Here is a 16,587-nt window from a genome sequence, read left to right on the forward strand (position 1 = left end):
CCCTGGAGAGTCGGACCAAAAGGTATCTTTGTCCCTCTCCTTCCTGAGGGCTGAGCTATAGGTGTAGTCCTGTCCAACAGCAGGATACAAAAGCCACTCAGTGAGGGAATATCAACAATAGAAGATATATTCCTCTAAAGCCAGATGAAAAGGGTTTCATTTCACAGAACACCACATTCACTGAAACAAAGGGGCAGCACATCATTTAGTGCACTGTTGATTTTCTTTGTACATTTTTAAATATTTTGCTTTTCCCCTTGTACCTTGGCAGGTGGGCGTCTTATATAACTTTGGCTGTAGGTGTGCCTCCTGGAAGAACTGTCTAGTTGCTTGGTAAGACTCTTTTTGTCAGCCCACTCATTCTCCAGGCTTCGACTCTCCTCTGCAGGAGAGCAATGATAAGAAATCAGTACATGCTGATATATATATATATATTTTTATGGGCTAATTTCTTGTGCTGTATGTCTCCCAGAGCTGTTTTTGTCATGCATTTCAGGACAATTTTTGTGCAAAATTTGTGCATTTTAGGGCAAAAGGAAGAAATAACTGTAATTTGTATATAATTATCACAAGTGTAATTGGTGGACCAGACATGATTTCAGGATATCAGCTAAAGCTGTGCTGCTTCCAGCTGTATGTCATTAGACAAACTTTGCTGCGTTGACTGGGTGAGGCTTGTCGACACATGTTGTCACATTAAATCAAGTATGACAGGACTGAGAAACAGGCCACACGTTGTTTGGGGAATGGCAGATCACTGTGACTGTGTCTGTAACTGGCCTCTACTACCCTGCTCCTGTCTGCCCAAAGACACACCTGAGATGCCAGGCTTCTTGTCGTCCTGTTTGGCTGTGTAGGTTAGCCGGGCCTGTGGCTTGTCCGGGTAGCTATGGAAGGACCTTTCCTGAGGCAGGGAGAGAGAGAGCAATCAGGGCTAGTTCTTTACCAGGTGCCAATAGGAGAGATGAGTAAACTGAGGAAAAGTGCATTGATTTTGTTCAGCAAAAACAATCATAACTGGAAGACTATCTCTCCACTAAGTAATTAGCAATGACTCATTACAGGTGAAGGAGAAACAACTGGTCATTCAACATAAGGCTCTAGTTGCCTATGCTTATATTTTACATTGTAATAATATTGCTGTATGTAAACATGCTTGCCCCAAGCTGGTGTCTTGCTTGGCTTTATTTCTTTATTTCTATTGAATTCAAACATAAATATGTCCTCTTCCCTGACCCAAGCTCACCATAGTTTCATCTGACTCATTTCCTAGAGTCCAGAATAATGTTCTGGTCACTGCCCAACAACCAGCTGCACAGTGACAGACAGACAGACAAACACATGAGGAGACAGGACAGCACAACATAAACAGAATGCAATGCTTTCATGTAGATGGCTGATAAAAGTAGTGTATTTCAAGGCTGCAAATGTGAATAAGGTACTGACTGCAGTTAAACAGATTTTTGGAAGCTTCAGCTTTTTATAACTTCTCTTCTGTGGAAAACATGAGAAAACTCTGACACCCTGAAAGATGGGTAATTTGATTTGGGGTATTTTCATGGCTTTTTATGATTTTACATAATGAATGGAATGGTAAGGACAATGTAATTTAATTGGCTAAAACTTTAAGAAAATCAATTTGTAGTATACTGTATATCATTTGGTAAACACTACAGTCATCTGGGGAAAAATGAAAACAAACCCAAAATTATATGAAAATCTTTATTTCAAACAATGATTTTGTAGTTTACAAATAGCTTGGTTTGTTTGTAATACAATTAAGTGCATTACATTGGTTACATGTGTACAATCATTGCAAGCCATTGTGACAAGCTTTATTTTAAAACTTCACCAATTAATGATGACGACGTTTGGCTCTTGTAACATAACTGCATGTCTTCTCCATTGAACAGGGTGGCTTAATTTAAAGTACATACTACATTTATGGCAGCATTACTGAAGGCCCACGGCTTGTTCTCTGTTCTGCGGACCGTATACATATACATGATCTACAATACACACACATACATACATGCACATGATATACATTGATCTACAAACTCCCACAGATTCAGGCAACGGACAGGGGAAGATCTTGAGTTTGCCGGTGAGAACACAGATTTCAGTTTAAGATCTGAATCTCAATGGGACTAAATACAAGTGGACGAACAGCAGCAGTGAAACGAGATTGAAAATGGATGTTATAGTTTAGAGCCAGCTAAATTCAGAGCCCTTTTATTAACCTGAATGAGCGTACATAAGTCTTTTCCTGATCAACGAGCTCGATGGCCGGCTGTACGTTAACGCTTACTAACTTGACAGCACTGCATTTGAATTCAAACGGTTATTCAGAACAACCAGTATTACGAGGAGTGAATTAGCCTATATGTGTAATGTGGCAGTCAATATGCTGTTTAACTCACTAAGCGTAAACATTTTAAATAGACTAATGTTATTGTGCTCCGATTTAGCTACTTCGGACTGCTTTCATTGTTTTTAGAAATCAATGTTTCTTTCTTCCTTGTTTTCTCATTTAACTTTGTTTTCATTTGTAATTCCTATTCTAACTAACGGCCTCGGATTAGCAGAGCGCTTCATAAATGAATCTATATCTTAATTAGCCTACTACATCACAGAGCAAATTTCAATTTTGACATCACCTCTCCCATCCATCGTAGCGTCTTTGGGGTCGTCCAAAGTTAACGCCTACGAAAACAAATTTCAAAACCCAACATGTTCTTGATGTAAGCACGATCGCAAAGGGCTAAATTTTTACATCGAGATTTTAAACGCACGAACAGAACGGTTCACACGCTCTCAGACGTCACAGCGCTGGAATTATTGACAAACAATTAGCCTGGGTCTTCGCCGTGTTTGGTCATTCAGTGCCTTGGTAACTTACTACAACAAACTTGTCAAGTGCTTGTCAAGCACCTGAATAGAAAGGTAACTTACGGACCATATTGGGCGAATCCCAAACGGGGGGAAATGTGGCACAAAGTTACGCCAAACTAATAAAAACGCGGCCAAATTGCATTGGGAAGTGTCATCTGGTGTTAGACAAGAGCTACTAAACCTATCACTTGGTTAACGTTAGTCATCTGGCAAAAATATAATCCAACTTTCCGGTGGGCCGTTACCTGGCACAAATATGGTGAACCAACTGTTAAGTTTAAGTAACATCGAGCCGGCAACAGAACATAAAAAGCCAGCTGATTAGCTTGGCAGCCTAGTGGCAGTGTCTACATTGTAGTGATGTAATTGAAAAGGAAACCCTCTCAGAAATGTATGGTTTGGACTGGTCGCTGCTTTGACATGGTGCTATCATTTGACTATCAAAACAGTGTGTAGTTGACACCCAATAAAACGGAAACGATTCTCAAAACATTTTCTGTTATTTCAGTCAGTGCTATATATATCATGTACCAAATTTAGAGCAAAATATGAATCTCGAAGAGGTGCCAACAGAGTCGTAATTGTGATTTATGGCAGCGCAATTACACTGCTGACTGCGGTTACGTCAGGTCAGTGGATTCGACAGGTGTTCTTATTGTGATAAAGAGATCTCTTTAATGCCTTAAAGTACTGTCAAACCATTAATCAAAAGCTAATTACTTGTGAATTGTTGTTCTGCATTCATTTTCACTGTCTGCCATTAATATATGTTGTGAAAAATAAAAAATGCACATAAACATCTTGGGGCCTGTAGGTATGGAGTGTGCCCTGCCTACCCCTAACTTGGCAGATGACACAGCTGCCCCAGTTACACACTATCCATAGACAAAGTTCTGATGAAACATTTTTCTCCATAAATTCTCCTTTTTACCTGCTAAAAATTCAAAACATGTTAAACAGAACAAAATTACCCCCAAGTGGGATAACTTCAACACAGCCAAAAGAGGAAATGACAAGAAGTTTTGACAGATGTGTGATCTGAAACTTTTCAGTTCTTTGGTTGCAGCAGTGTACAGTCCACAGCAACACAACATGGAGAAGGGTGAAAAGAGTAAAACAATTTATTTGATGTGCCTTGATTGGGCTTGGCCCATTCCATGAATGATGTCAGAGTGTCACAGGACTTGACCTTAGTTTGAGAGGAAATGACTAAACAGACGAGCTTCCCCTAGTGGGAAGTACGTGGTCTCTAAAGCAGGCCGATTGGGAGAGAGACCTCAGCTGAGTAAACATTAAAAGCCAAGGTGGCCATAGCAGATTTTGGGCCCCTGGCATGGCTATTCTCCCTTGCGCTGAGGTTTCCCCGTGGGCCAGTCCACGCTGATGTAGTACGGCCGCAGCTCATCCTCAGAGACGAAGTCCGGAGCACCACTCATGAGGTCGTGGCCCCGGAAGGACTTCGGGAAAGCAATCACATCCCTGATGCTGGGGGCTCCCACAATGATGGACACTAGCCGGTCCAACCCTGACGAGAAGAAAAAGCAAATTCCCTATAGCATAAAGCAAAGGTTTATATCTACCTACCATCTAATGTGGAAGACAAATCTGTGTTGTCATCTGTCCCTTACAGACCCTTTGCTTTAAAAGCCTCAGCTATAAACAACAACACATATCCGAGATGAGCATCCAGTTTCAAAAGAATCATACCACTTATAACCAATCTGGTTTGAGTGTTATACTATGACTCAATAAAGCTTTATGGCTTACACATGACATTCTCTAAACATTGGTGAGATACTGCAGCAAAGATTCTGTGACCTGACAAATAAAACATATGAGACTGATATATGTGTGTTCTAATACACAGCCAAGTTTATAATTGAAATACCAGTGTTTGTAATGTTATACAAGATTTTCACACAATGACAGGTGCTTCTGAAGTGGTGGGGACAAGTAGCTGACATTGAAATTAGGTAAGAGCTGCTTACCTAATGCGATCCCACCATGAGGAGGAGCCCCAAGGTCTAGCGCCTCCATCAGGTGGGACAGAAGAGTTGCATTCTCCTATAACACAGATCAAACCACTCAACATGCCACCTTACATGCAACAACACAGAATTCCTACCATTCATTCATTTTGTGGATGGATCCTATTCCTAATTCCTTTTATTTATACAGAAGGTGGGGATGTTTTAGAATATGATATAAACACTTAAAATTCTACAGATAACAGAATTGTGTCTCATTAAAATGAACCGTTGATGTTTAGTCAAACATTAATATTTTTTATTTAAAGAAGAGGCCTAGTTGCCAGATTTCACTCAATATTACAACATGCACTATTGAAACGGGTTGATATAAAACGGCAACATTACATATTGTAGTCATGTGTGGAATTTTCTAAATCTAGAAACCTTTGCCACCTCCTTGATAAAACATTTACTAATATTTGTTAATACTGGACAAACCATCAATGATGTATGGTGTGGTTATGTATTATGTGGTTATTTAAACTACATTTTAATTCTGAAGTGTTACCAAGAAATACATATCATAAAACCAACACAGTGTGACCACAGCTGCATAGCTCTGCACTTACCTTCAGCACCGTCTCCAGGACATACTGCTGCATTGAGGAGTTGTGAATACGGATTGACCCTCCTCCAATTTCACACCCATTTAGGACCAAGTCATAATGCTGGCTGCGAACCTAAAATATTGGCAAAATAAACATATGCTAATCAATACAGCCAGTCAGACATGGAATCTGTAATTGGTAGCTACAAATGCTTGAAAATGGTTCTCAAACCTTTCTGTGTTGCTGACCACATAATAGGTGGGAAATATATATAAAAAAAAACAAAGCTCCAAGAACACTAAAGCCTTTTGTAGGCCAGGTCTAGTTCCCGCTCAGGTATGGAAACAGTGTGGAGCCTGACCTTATGTGGCTGAGAGACCAGGAGGTGTGCATCTTCAGGGTGGGGAGCGGTGAAGGGGTGGTGGGCTGACTCCAGCTGTGTTGGGTCGTCCTCTTTAGGCAAGAACAGCGGGAAGTCCACCACCCACAGGAAGTGAAAAGCAGAAGGGTCTCGGATGGTGACACCCCGACCTTCCAGAAGCTCTGCGCACTGCAGCCTCAGGTTCCCCAATAGGGGGCACTATAAAGGAGGAAAATAAGCATTACGTGCAAACACCGCTTCCATTCCTTAATAAGACAACAATAAAATACACATATTAAACACAAACAACATACAGTATGCCTTTGTATTATTTTAGCAGCGTTGGGAGATGAGTCAAGGGATAGGAAAGGCAGGGATTGGCTGAATCACTCACCACACTCTCTCTTGCCCCAGCAGCCAATAGCAGCAGGTCCCCTGGTTTAGCCTGTGCTCTCTGGAGCAGCTGCTGCTTGACGGTATCAGGCAAGAGCTTGCTAAGGGGAGATTTCCACGTGCCATCTTCTTTCAGCAACACCACACTCACTTCCTGTTTTAAGATACATGATACATGTCACCCACTTGGTATTCATTTACATTTTTTCATTTGGCAGACGCTTTTATCCAAAGCGACTTACATAGGTTACAGTTCTTTACAATGTTATCCATTTATACAGCTAGATATTTGCTAAGGCAATTGTGGGTTAAGTACCTTGCCCAAGGGTACAGCAGCAGTGTCCTAGCGGGGATTGAACCGGCAACCTTTTGGTTACGAGTCCTGCTCCTTAACCACTATGCTACACTGCCGCCCATTCATCAGATAAAGCCACCTTTGGATTAAGCCAGGCAGCCTGCAGTAATTGAGTATCCTCTGGATTTTTCTTTATTGAAACAGAATTAAACAGATCAACCATTATTCTCCAAATTACTGGTGGACCCAGCATCATCTGTGGGACTTCACCAGGCTTAGTTACCCTTTCCTTGGGCTCAGTGTGAGTTGTGTCGGTCAGTTCTTGACAATTCCTTAATCACATACTAAATTATATTTTTGCCTGCAACCATCCTGACAGCACTGCATATATGAGGTAGAGGTTGAAAGAATGCAAATGTTTCTTGGTGGCCCCATCAAATACTTAAAAATGCTCAGATGCAGAAAGATGTGAATTGTTTGTGTGAGTGCAGCTAAAAGAACCCTCTAAAACTCGAGTGGAGAGACAACTTGGCATTAACATTCAAGGAGAGTACATTTTGTGTCTAACTTTTATGCATTTCCATTTTTCACCAAGTTGATAATAAAAACTCTGAGAAAATATCCAACTTTTGGAAAAAAATTACTGCACTGGGATTTAGTGGTGACAGTGTTTACACCCAAAGATGCTCTAAACTCTCCAAATACAGTGGCGTTTTTAACAAACATCTTGATAGAACACTTACCTGATTAAACTGGACCTTGGTACTTTGTTTAAGGGATTCCAAATCCTTGTTCTTCAAATGTTTCTGACAATAAAATACAAGCATGTCAACTTCAAAAACTTCCCACACAAAGGGCAAAAATGCACACACAAAAATCAGAAGACTTTATGGACATACATTTCTATGAGTGCGTTGGGAGACGCGTCTACAATTGTGTCTGCGAGAAGCACAGCTCTGATCCTTTACATGAGGTTACTGACCCCAGCTCTGATCCACTTACTGCTCCGTCTGACACACAGATTGCCTGAATACATCCCTCCACTTGGTGGAGAGCTTCCCTCAGGAACCCCACTTCTGTGTCGTGAAATACTTCACTGACGTCCATGAGCTGTATTCACAGGAAATATTTACCAACAGTATTTTACAATTTGACCAACAAAAAAAAAAATAAATAAAAGCATATAATCAACTTGGAATTAGTCAGGAGGTGCTCAGTTCCAAGTCAGCAGTAGTGTGTTAGTGAGGGCAAATGGTCATCTGACCCAACAGTATATGTATATTGCAGCAATATATATGATAATGACTGCAATGAGGAAGATGATTATAATACTAAAAATACTTTTAATCATTGGATGAAAGTATGTATATAAATCAGGGGGATAATCAAAACAATAATTATCATAATGATGACGATGATGAAGTCGACGATGACGATATTTACATTTATAACCTACCTTCATACCAAAGCGGGTGTCTGGTTTGTCCACGCCGTAGTCCCTCATGGCATCACTGTAACTCATGGAGGGGAAGGGGATGCTGACTGGTCCCTTCTCCTTGGGCCAGGAGTGCTGGATCAGGCCCTCAATCAGGCTTTGGATACCAGCCTGGTCCACAAAAGACATCTCGATATCCACCTGCAGAATGGACAGTGCGGTTCAGAAGGCTACTATGGTAAAGTGGTTGGGTGTTGATTCTGCATGTACTCACAGGGTAGCCGATGTGTGAAACCTAGCGCAGCTCTTACAACTCAATAATGCTCCACCACACCCATCTGACTGCACAGAAGTGCTCCAGAATGTTACCTCTCAGGGATGACCGCGACACCTACCTGTGTGAATTCAGGCTGTCTGTCGGGCTTGGAGCCCTCATCTCTATAGCAGCGAGCTATCTGGAAGTACCTGAGAGACAACACACAGTTGAAGACATATTTAAGTGTGTTCCACTGAGCTGTAATATATTTTACAATATATATTTTAAAACATATGTAATATATTTTTTAATATTTAAAATAAAGATGGGTCCATGTTTTGACATGCGGCTCACTTGGCAAGTTACAAAAATGGGTGGGTTGCCACATACATGTTTTTTTTGTTTTTTTTTTTTTTTAAAAAGGGAAAACTCATTTTTTCCAAAATGGGTCATTTTTTCTCCTCCAAAAAGAGGCCACAGTTGATCAAGATGCTACTACATACAGTAGTTATTCCAATGTTATCATTGGGATATAATGTACATAATATAAACTTTCAACGTTTCAACAGACAAGAGGAAATAGATGATAAAGGAAATACTCTGGTTTACCTGTCAATTCCAGCCACCATGAGCAATTGTTTAAACTGCTGTGGACTCTGTGGCAGCGAATAAAATCGACCCGGTTCCCTAGACGGCACTACAAACTCCTTTGCGCCCTAAAAAAAAAAAATTCATTTTAAGTAGGTATCATGTGACCCCTAAAAATCTCAATAATAACACTACTACCTATGATTTCCAAAAGAATAAAAGAAGCATAAATGCTTCTTTGTTTAATTCACACCACTCAGCTCCACATGCAACATTGAAATGACTTTGGATCAATATGCATATGAAGAGAAAACACATACTCCTGGGGTCCTTTTAAATAAGGTTGGCGTTTCCACATCCACAAATCCTACAAAAGGGAGTTGAAAACATACATTAATAAGAGAAAGTTACACATGCATTAATAAGATAAAGTTACAACCTAAATACAATGTACTTACCATGAATATTGCACAGATAATCTCTCATTTTCATCACCAGCTGAGACCTCAGCCTCAGGTTGTACTGCATTTGAGAGGAGCGAAGGTCCAAGTACCTGTACTGCATACGGAGGGACTCCGATTTCTGCAAACCAACGACAATAATTGTAGCTATTGATTGCTAGCAGTAGTGGCAGAAGACGACAAAGAAGTAATATGACCTACAGTAATTTACCATTTCACACCAAAAGATATCATTTGATCATGTTTGGGGGCTCCATTCTAAAAAGCCTACATGTTCTGTGAAGATACCCTTTATGGCAGTCTTGATTTGACTTTTTTAGTGTGCTTTGAGGTAAGATTATGTCACTGTCAAGGTTTCACATGCAGTTTGAAACAAACCAAACCATAATTATACTCAAATCAAGCAGTAAAATAAAACAGGTGTAAAAGCTCCATTAAAATCTTCAGAGTCCATGATGTGATTAGGCAACTTCACCTTTTCAGCTAGTAGCATCCTTCTGTGTGCAGTAAATATTTGTAAGACTCACTTTCACAAAGTCTTTGATTTCAAAGGGAAGTTTCTGGCAGACATTCAGAACCTCCAGGCTCTTTACATGGACCTCAATTTCTCCCGTGGGCATCTCCTAGATAACATATAATCAAACAAAACTCAGTGAAAGGATGGCTAGACAAGGGAAGAAAATATCCATTTGGTTTACATTTAAGAAATCATCACATTTTAATCATCAATTAAAATCAACCAACCATGAAAGCTTGTAAAATGCACTTCTCATACAATGCATTTTGCATTCATTCTATACTTTAAGACCCCTTGTGACCTCATTAAAACATTAATATTTTTGTCACTTCTCAAATTTGTAGTGGATTAAAACAAAACGCACATGTTTGACCTTATATATGTTTTTTAAAGCAGTCTGGGTGGGTACTTTTTAGCTGGAAATTGAAAATTTGCTTTAGGGGAAAAACAGATTTTTTTCAGCCATGTCTAAATTTTTTGGACTCATCCGTGTTGATAAGCTGCTCAGACTTACCTTGTTCTCTTGTCCTGGTGGACGACGTTCTACCTTTCCTGTTACCTTGACAACAGACTCCAAGGGTAGTTCACTGAGGGCTTTCTTCAGATGGACTGAAGACTATGGAAAGACACGAAATAGTCAGGCAGCATATGTGACTAAACTACACACCTGAAAAAATGAGGTTTTTAACCCCTGAAATGTTAATACCCTTTACTCTCTATCAGTGACATATACAAATCACCAGTGATACATACAAAATTGGAGGGAAAATAGTGTCTGTGGTTTATTTTGTAACCTCTCTCAAGTAGGAAGGACATTGAATATTTTTATTTCCATTGAATGTTGTAAATAGATAAACATCTTAAGGATTTCACATATGCCAGGATCTGAAAAAATCCACAATACCATTCTCATAAACAAATGAGAATGCCACACATGTATATGTATTTTTGCAAACCACATACAAGAAACTTGGTAAGCTATACTATATCAAGTACAGTTTACATAGTGTAGAGAAATAAGACTATTTTCAGTACCTCATCTTGTGGAATAAGAACTTGTGTCAGGCCACTGAAATCTCGCAGGACAACAAACAAATCATGTCTGAGGGAAACCGGAAAAAGAACAGAAAGTGTTGGGCATTTCAAAATCTCTCAATCAATTACACAATTACTGCACTATAACTGGCCTTGTGCTTGGAGGTCTGTACAGGGTAGCAAGAGACTACAGTGCTGACCTCAAGCAGGAATATAAGTGTTCACAAGAATATACAGAATGGCTTTTGAAAAACAAAACAGATTATTGTAGTGGCATCTACAATAATCTACAAAAAATATCAAATATCAAAGCACTGCCTCCACTTGCTCCCAAAGCATGGTGAGATGGTTTTTGTTGTTTGATAGATGCAAGGATCCACATGAAATGACCCCGTGTCGCACACTACCTCAGGTACTGGACCCATCCACACAGAGTGACCTCCTGTCCAACATGTTTGGAGCGCAGTTCTGCGCATGTGTGAGTCCTGAACGAGAAACTGTTCAGACCTTCTGTAAAGACAGACCACACAGTGAGGTTAACGTGGTTAAGATGAGTAACACTACTTACACGTCTCATGATGTGTGCGGCTAGCAACCTATATAACCTGGTTTAAAACGTTTAAAAAGGATAAACGGTAACTAGGCACTAACTAGTTAGATACCTGCGCAACGGCTGTGAGATAATCTGCAAGGGTTGCACATCCATGGAATGATCCTTGGTTTGGCGAGAGACACTGGACTTCTGGTTGCACCAAAATTTCTCCATCTGACCGGAACCCTTCCAAATTGCTGTCGCCAGGCAGCATTTAGTAGTACTCGCTGACACAAAATTCCGATTTTGCAAGACATGATTACGCTGAATTAGCTACTCGGATCACTTACTCTGTCCACATGTTTATGTCAGACTGACAAACAGGTCTAAAGCTTGGAAGCTCGCTGCTCTTTCTAAGTGGTAAAACTTCAGTAAAGCGGTTAAGTAGTTTAGCTAGCTATGTGAAAGACAAATTGTTGACAGCTAGCTGTTTGGCTCACACCGACACATGACTTGCGTAGCTGGCCAGCTAATATATTACGTATAATGCCAAGTTAGCAGTACATTTCATTTTCAAAGGTTTCACAAGTCATCTGTATGTAAATAATAACATTTCCCCCCCTTCCACACACAGCTTCAACAAGGAACACATGCGAAGATGCCCTTCCTTACAACCTTACCTAACCTAGGCTACAAATGTCTCACACAGAGTGAATCGATGTGACTTTACACTCATAACCACTGGTGTAACTAGTGAGCTGAAAAGTTTTTAAGATGAGTGGGGGTAAGGTCAGAAAGTAAATTATCTACTTAGCAAATACAACTGCTGAAGGGATGCTCGGTTATCAACCAATCTAACGTCACCAAAACGCGTTACATTACTGGCCAACTAACTAACTTTAATGCCAATAAACATTCTCTTCGGAAAGCCATCTAAGACTGCCATAACTAAAACTGCGCGAAACTAATATCCAGTCGCTGTGTATAACTAAAAAAATAAAACGATTAGGGCTAATATCAGCCACAGGAAGGAGTTGGATTTCTAGTTAGCTCAGTCATGCAGCACTTGACTATTTTTGTCTGATAATTACCCAATGCATGATGGGAAAGCGCGATGTTCAAATTCGTTTCCTGTTTCTCTTGGCTGTTGTGTGTTAGCCATGGAGGGGCGAGAAAGGTAAGTGATTGTATAAGAGGAATGTTTACCCGTAGAACTGACACCTTATAAATCAATAGCTGTTTGTCTCAATATTCATACAATGACAACAATTTAAACCGCTAAATACCCTGTGGAGAACAACGTACATTTTCACTGTTTCACATTAATTGCTAACGGTAGCCAGCTAACTCATCTGTTTTGCCGCTAACCTGAGCTAAATCAATTCATTTCGCTACACGACATTAACTCAATCCACAAGACCATTTTAAAACTAGCTGTCTTGCTTGCTAGATATCTTGCTGACTGGTAGTCACCTGTAATAGATTGTCTGTTTTTACTCCTAGCTAGCTTTGTATTGATCCTGAAATCGTGTTGTGATCAGCGGGGCTACTGTAGGCGTGGCCGCTTTGGTGGCAATTTAGTAATATGTTGTATAGCTAGCCTAACTGAATTGCAAGATGGCAGTTTAGTCAAGCTGCTGCAGTTAATTTAAGCAAGTATGCTAATATAAGAGTTTGCCCCTTTTCTTGCATGTAGCGCAACCATGACCCCGCAAAATCAAACTACGAGGCATCGCAGAAGCAAGAGTTACGGCCGCTCACGCCGAAGCCTCGGCGTCGATTTAACGACGCAGTTTGGATGCACGCCGGGCCAGCTGACTACGGTTAGAATACCAACGAGCAGAGAAATTCCCAAGCCACGTCCCGTTACAGTAAGTCGATCCATGGAGTCTATTGGTCTGAAGTTACTTTTGTGCAAACTCCTAGTGTGACCTTATTGCTTGCAAATATCAGACTTTAGCTGTCAGCCCACAATAACTACACAGCAGCAAAAATGCTGATAAACGTAATAAAAGTTACCATGCTTGACTTTAATAGCTTTGTTTTCATGTGTTTTCTAGGAACAGCTCGACCCTGAACAAATAGCTCTTCTTGTCAAAAAAGAATGGAAGCTCTCCTACGTCACGCCCTTATATCAGTTCAGACACACTATGCTCAAGACTTATGCAAAGCAGCTGGCAGCATTCATAGTGGCCGAAAAACAGCAGGGTGTTGCGGTGGAAGTTGGACCAGAGACGGGCTTCAAGGTGGTCTTCTCCACGGTGCTTGGACTGGCAGAGACCAAAGAGGATGCAGAGACTGTGTTCATACAGGTGAGAGTCATCTAAAAATATTGAATTCAGATCTACTTTAAGTGACCTGTCCCACTGACCTGCCCAGTGGTGAGCACATTTTGTCTGAAGTGAAGCAAACAACGTTTGGTACAGTACCATTTTAGTGTGATGGAAAGCATTGCCAGCACTGGAGAGCAGGTGACATCCTTACCTGAAATTCAGCTTTGTCAAATTCTACAGTTATTAGTTGCAGATTTTGATCAGCAATTTTCATTGGTGCCAGTTACAATGTATGTATGCTTGAAATTTAGAGATCATAGTTAGCAGGGAATCACTTACAGTGAGGGATGGGGAAAGCTCAGGTAGGCTACACAGGTACATGGGCTCTGACAGGGGCAATAGATCAGATAGATAACTTCTGCATTATACAGACACTGAAAACAGCAACACGCTGGAGAAGGAACACCCATTCTGTTAAATCTGCTAGTTTGTGCTAATATAAAGAGAGGAATTTCCAACATGCCTCACTTGTAGCTAGGCAAAGGTTAAAATGTGCCACATTTAAATTACTTTCATACTGCATTACAATTTAACTCTTGAATTGAGATTGAGGACAGTTTCTTTTTCCACCACTCCATACCTGATTCCTAAGTTTTGGTTTCTATCAGTTTAATCAATTACCTTACGTATATAAATATATGGTATACAACAGAATAGAAATGGAGATAGAATTTTTTTTTTTTTTTTTGACATGAACTAAATGTGACTGCACCTAAAACCTCTGCCCTTTCCTGCACACCTCATCTGCCGCCAGATCCACTCCAAATCAGCGTTCGCCACGGAGGGGGAAGCCGCCAAGCTGGTGTGGAGCGGGTGGCTGACCTGCGTCTGCGGAGACCCAGAATACCTCCGGTCCCTGCCCGACGGCTTCGTCTGCCTGCCCCTCTTCTGTGCCGGCGGCGCCGAGTCCCTGACGGCCGTGGTGAAGTCCTGGTTCGAGAGGACGTTCGACTGCTGCTTCGGCCCCCTGGCCATCGGCTCCACCAGCCTCCGGTGGCTCGCTGCCCTCTGGACCGCGTGCCACCCCAACACCAGCATCCGCTACCTAAAGCTGGAGTGGAAGATCCCCGCCGAACCCCCCCTGGACATTTTGTACTCGGTCCGCCCGCAGGACGCGTGGGAGCTCTGGGACAGCATCCGGCAAGAGGGCGGCGCAAGGGACTCAGTCGACATCGAGGAGGTCGACCGTTTCACACAGGGGCTGGAGGCACACTTCTTCCGCCACTTCAGGATCTACCTGTCAGCTGGGACTTTAACGAAAGTGTCCACCGCTCTGGGATCAGCGCACCACGAGGGGAAAGTCCGGGTAATTATTCTCTTTTGTACTCCCTGTCTGTCCATCTGTTAAATGGGTTTCCCCATTCTGACTGGTGAGACCCAAGTGTTGTACATGTACATTGGTAGGTTAGGTTCAAATTCCCTGCTAGTCAGAATGCTGATTAGATTCCTTGAAAACTCCACAAACTGTGGGACACAAGAGTTTTCTCACAAAATGAATCAGTGTTTGAAGCTCAAACCAACAATGAATTGTAGGTTGGATCAAGTCATTAATAATGGCTGTTGATGCAGGACATATTTAGTTTTTAGCTTAAGTCTGCCACTATTTCAGCTTCCCCAAAGCCTATGATTGGTCCCCATTAAAACTCTAAACATGCTGGTTTAAATTGTTATTTTAACACTGGGTACACATGGGCTGCTCCCTGCTTCCCTGAATGCCAGTGAGAACTGACCAGAATCAGTGTGCTTAAGGTCAGAATCATGGGAGTAATCCAGAATGCAACCTACACTTTGCGGTAGGGTGACCACCTCCACTTTAAATAATCACCGAATTGTTATATTATTTACATGTAGCTCCATAAAGCAAAAGCTCCAAGAAATTCAAGACACAGCTGAGATACACAGTCAGGTTTGTTATTGCTAATCAGTGGTCCTCACTCACCCTGTTGTCTCAAGTTGCACACACTGGTGAACACAGCTTGGCCTTTGACCATCTGGGCAACTTTCCCAAGCATCTTTACAGTGGTTAAAAGTACACCCTTTTCTAGAGCTTGGCTACTAAGGCCCCATGGATGTAAATACTCTAGAGCAGAAGTATATTTAACCCCCCTAATGTTTTTTTTCGTCCCCATTTTTCAGATCACATGCAGTGACAACATCACCTCTGTGCTGACCCTGCTGACAGAATGCGCCCTTCTGAAAATGCCCATCTGACAGAAACGGAGCACCTTCCAAACATCTGTGAATAGTGTATTTTTTATATGTACAAAATGTCTTTTTAAAAATGTCTACATGTCCACTATTTAAGCTGTTGCAGTATGTGTCAAGCTCTTAGTGTTGCTGTCTAACAGCAGGACGAGGCAACATATTTCTGTTTTGTTGTGATGGTTCACGTTACAGGTTCGAACCTCTGTCTCTTATTTTTAGCTTGTCCATTGCATCCATTTTTTACCTTTATATTTTAAATCCCCAGCCACCACAGCACAGAAGGCAATTTTCATTCTGGAGAGCTGCATTTTATGCTAGGAATGGAATTAAGATTAAGGTCTAATTAAGATTCTGCTACTGTAGCCACTGACTAGAACCTGTGCCTTTGGCTGTTTTTAATCTGCCAGGATGCAGTAATGGATTCACCACTTGCAGTCACTTTGACCTACCCGATAATGACAGGCACAAAAGCCCAGTTCCAAAATGAAGTTTGAATGAGATTAAACACTACTGCTCTCCAGAACATCCGCCTCTGCTTGCTGATGACAATCCATTTGAGAGATCAGTCTTGCCGTTCCCTTATGTTTATGTAACCATATGTATATATGAAATAAAAAAAAAAAATCAATGGCAATACTGAAAAATGTTTATTGACAGCATAGGTTATTTTGTCAAAGTGCAGACATTAGTCCTCATCTGAAAC

General features: G+C 41.2%; 2 protein-coding genes across 2 annotated transcripts; one reads left to right on the forward strand and one right to left on the reverse strand.

The window, feature by feature from the left end:
• Positions 1-4,138: 4,138 nt before the first annotated feature.
• dars2 (aspartyl-tRNA synthetase 2, mitochondrial) lies at positions 4,139-12,015 on the reverse strand. The gene is made up of 17 exons (XM_036554584.1): positions 11,477-12,015; positions 11,222-11,324; positions 10,815-10,881; positions 10,294-10,395; positions 9,790-9,885; positions 9,260-9,383; positions 9,122-9,168; positions 8,823-8,929; positions 8,353-8,422; positions 7,979-8,158; positions 7,525-7,632; positions 7,266-7,328; positions 6,229-6,381; positions 5,835-6,053; positions 5,495-5,605; positions 4,884-4,959; positions 4,139-4,420 (listed from the first exon to the last, which is right to left on the reverse strand). The coding sequence occupies exons 1-17, from the start codon at positions 11,661-11,663 to the stop codon at positions 4,233-4,235; spliced, it is 2,001 nt and encodes a 666-aa protein (XP_036410477.1). The 5' UTR covers positions 11,664-12,015; the 3' UTR covers positions 4,139-4,232.
• A 425-nt stretch (positions 12,016-12,440) lies between these two features.
• Positions 12,441-15,890, forward strand: cenpl (centromere protein L). Its single transcript, XM_036553679.1, has 5 exons — positions 12,441-12,523; positions 13,043-13,217; positions 13,407-13,658; positions 14,434-14,985; positions 15,816-15,890. Exons 1-5 carry the CDS (start codon positions 12,441-12,443, stop codon positions 15,888-15,890), a joined length of 1,137 nt encoding a protein of 378 aa, XP_036409572.1.
• Positions 15,891-16,587: the final 697 nt, after the last annotated feature.

The sequence above is a fragment of the Megalops cyprinoides genome, chromosome 20, assembly GCF_013368585.1.
Source record: "Megalops cyprinoides isolate fMegCyp1 chromosome 20, fMegCyp1.pri, whole genome shotgun sequence".
In the NCBI taxonomy this organism is placed as follows: Eukaryota; Metazoa; Chordata; class Actinopteri; order Elopiformes; family Megalopidae; genus Megalops; species Megalops cyprinoides.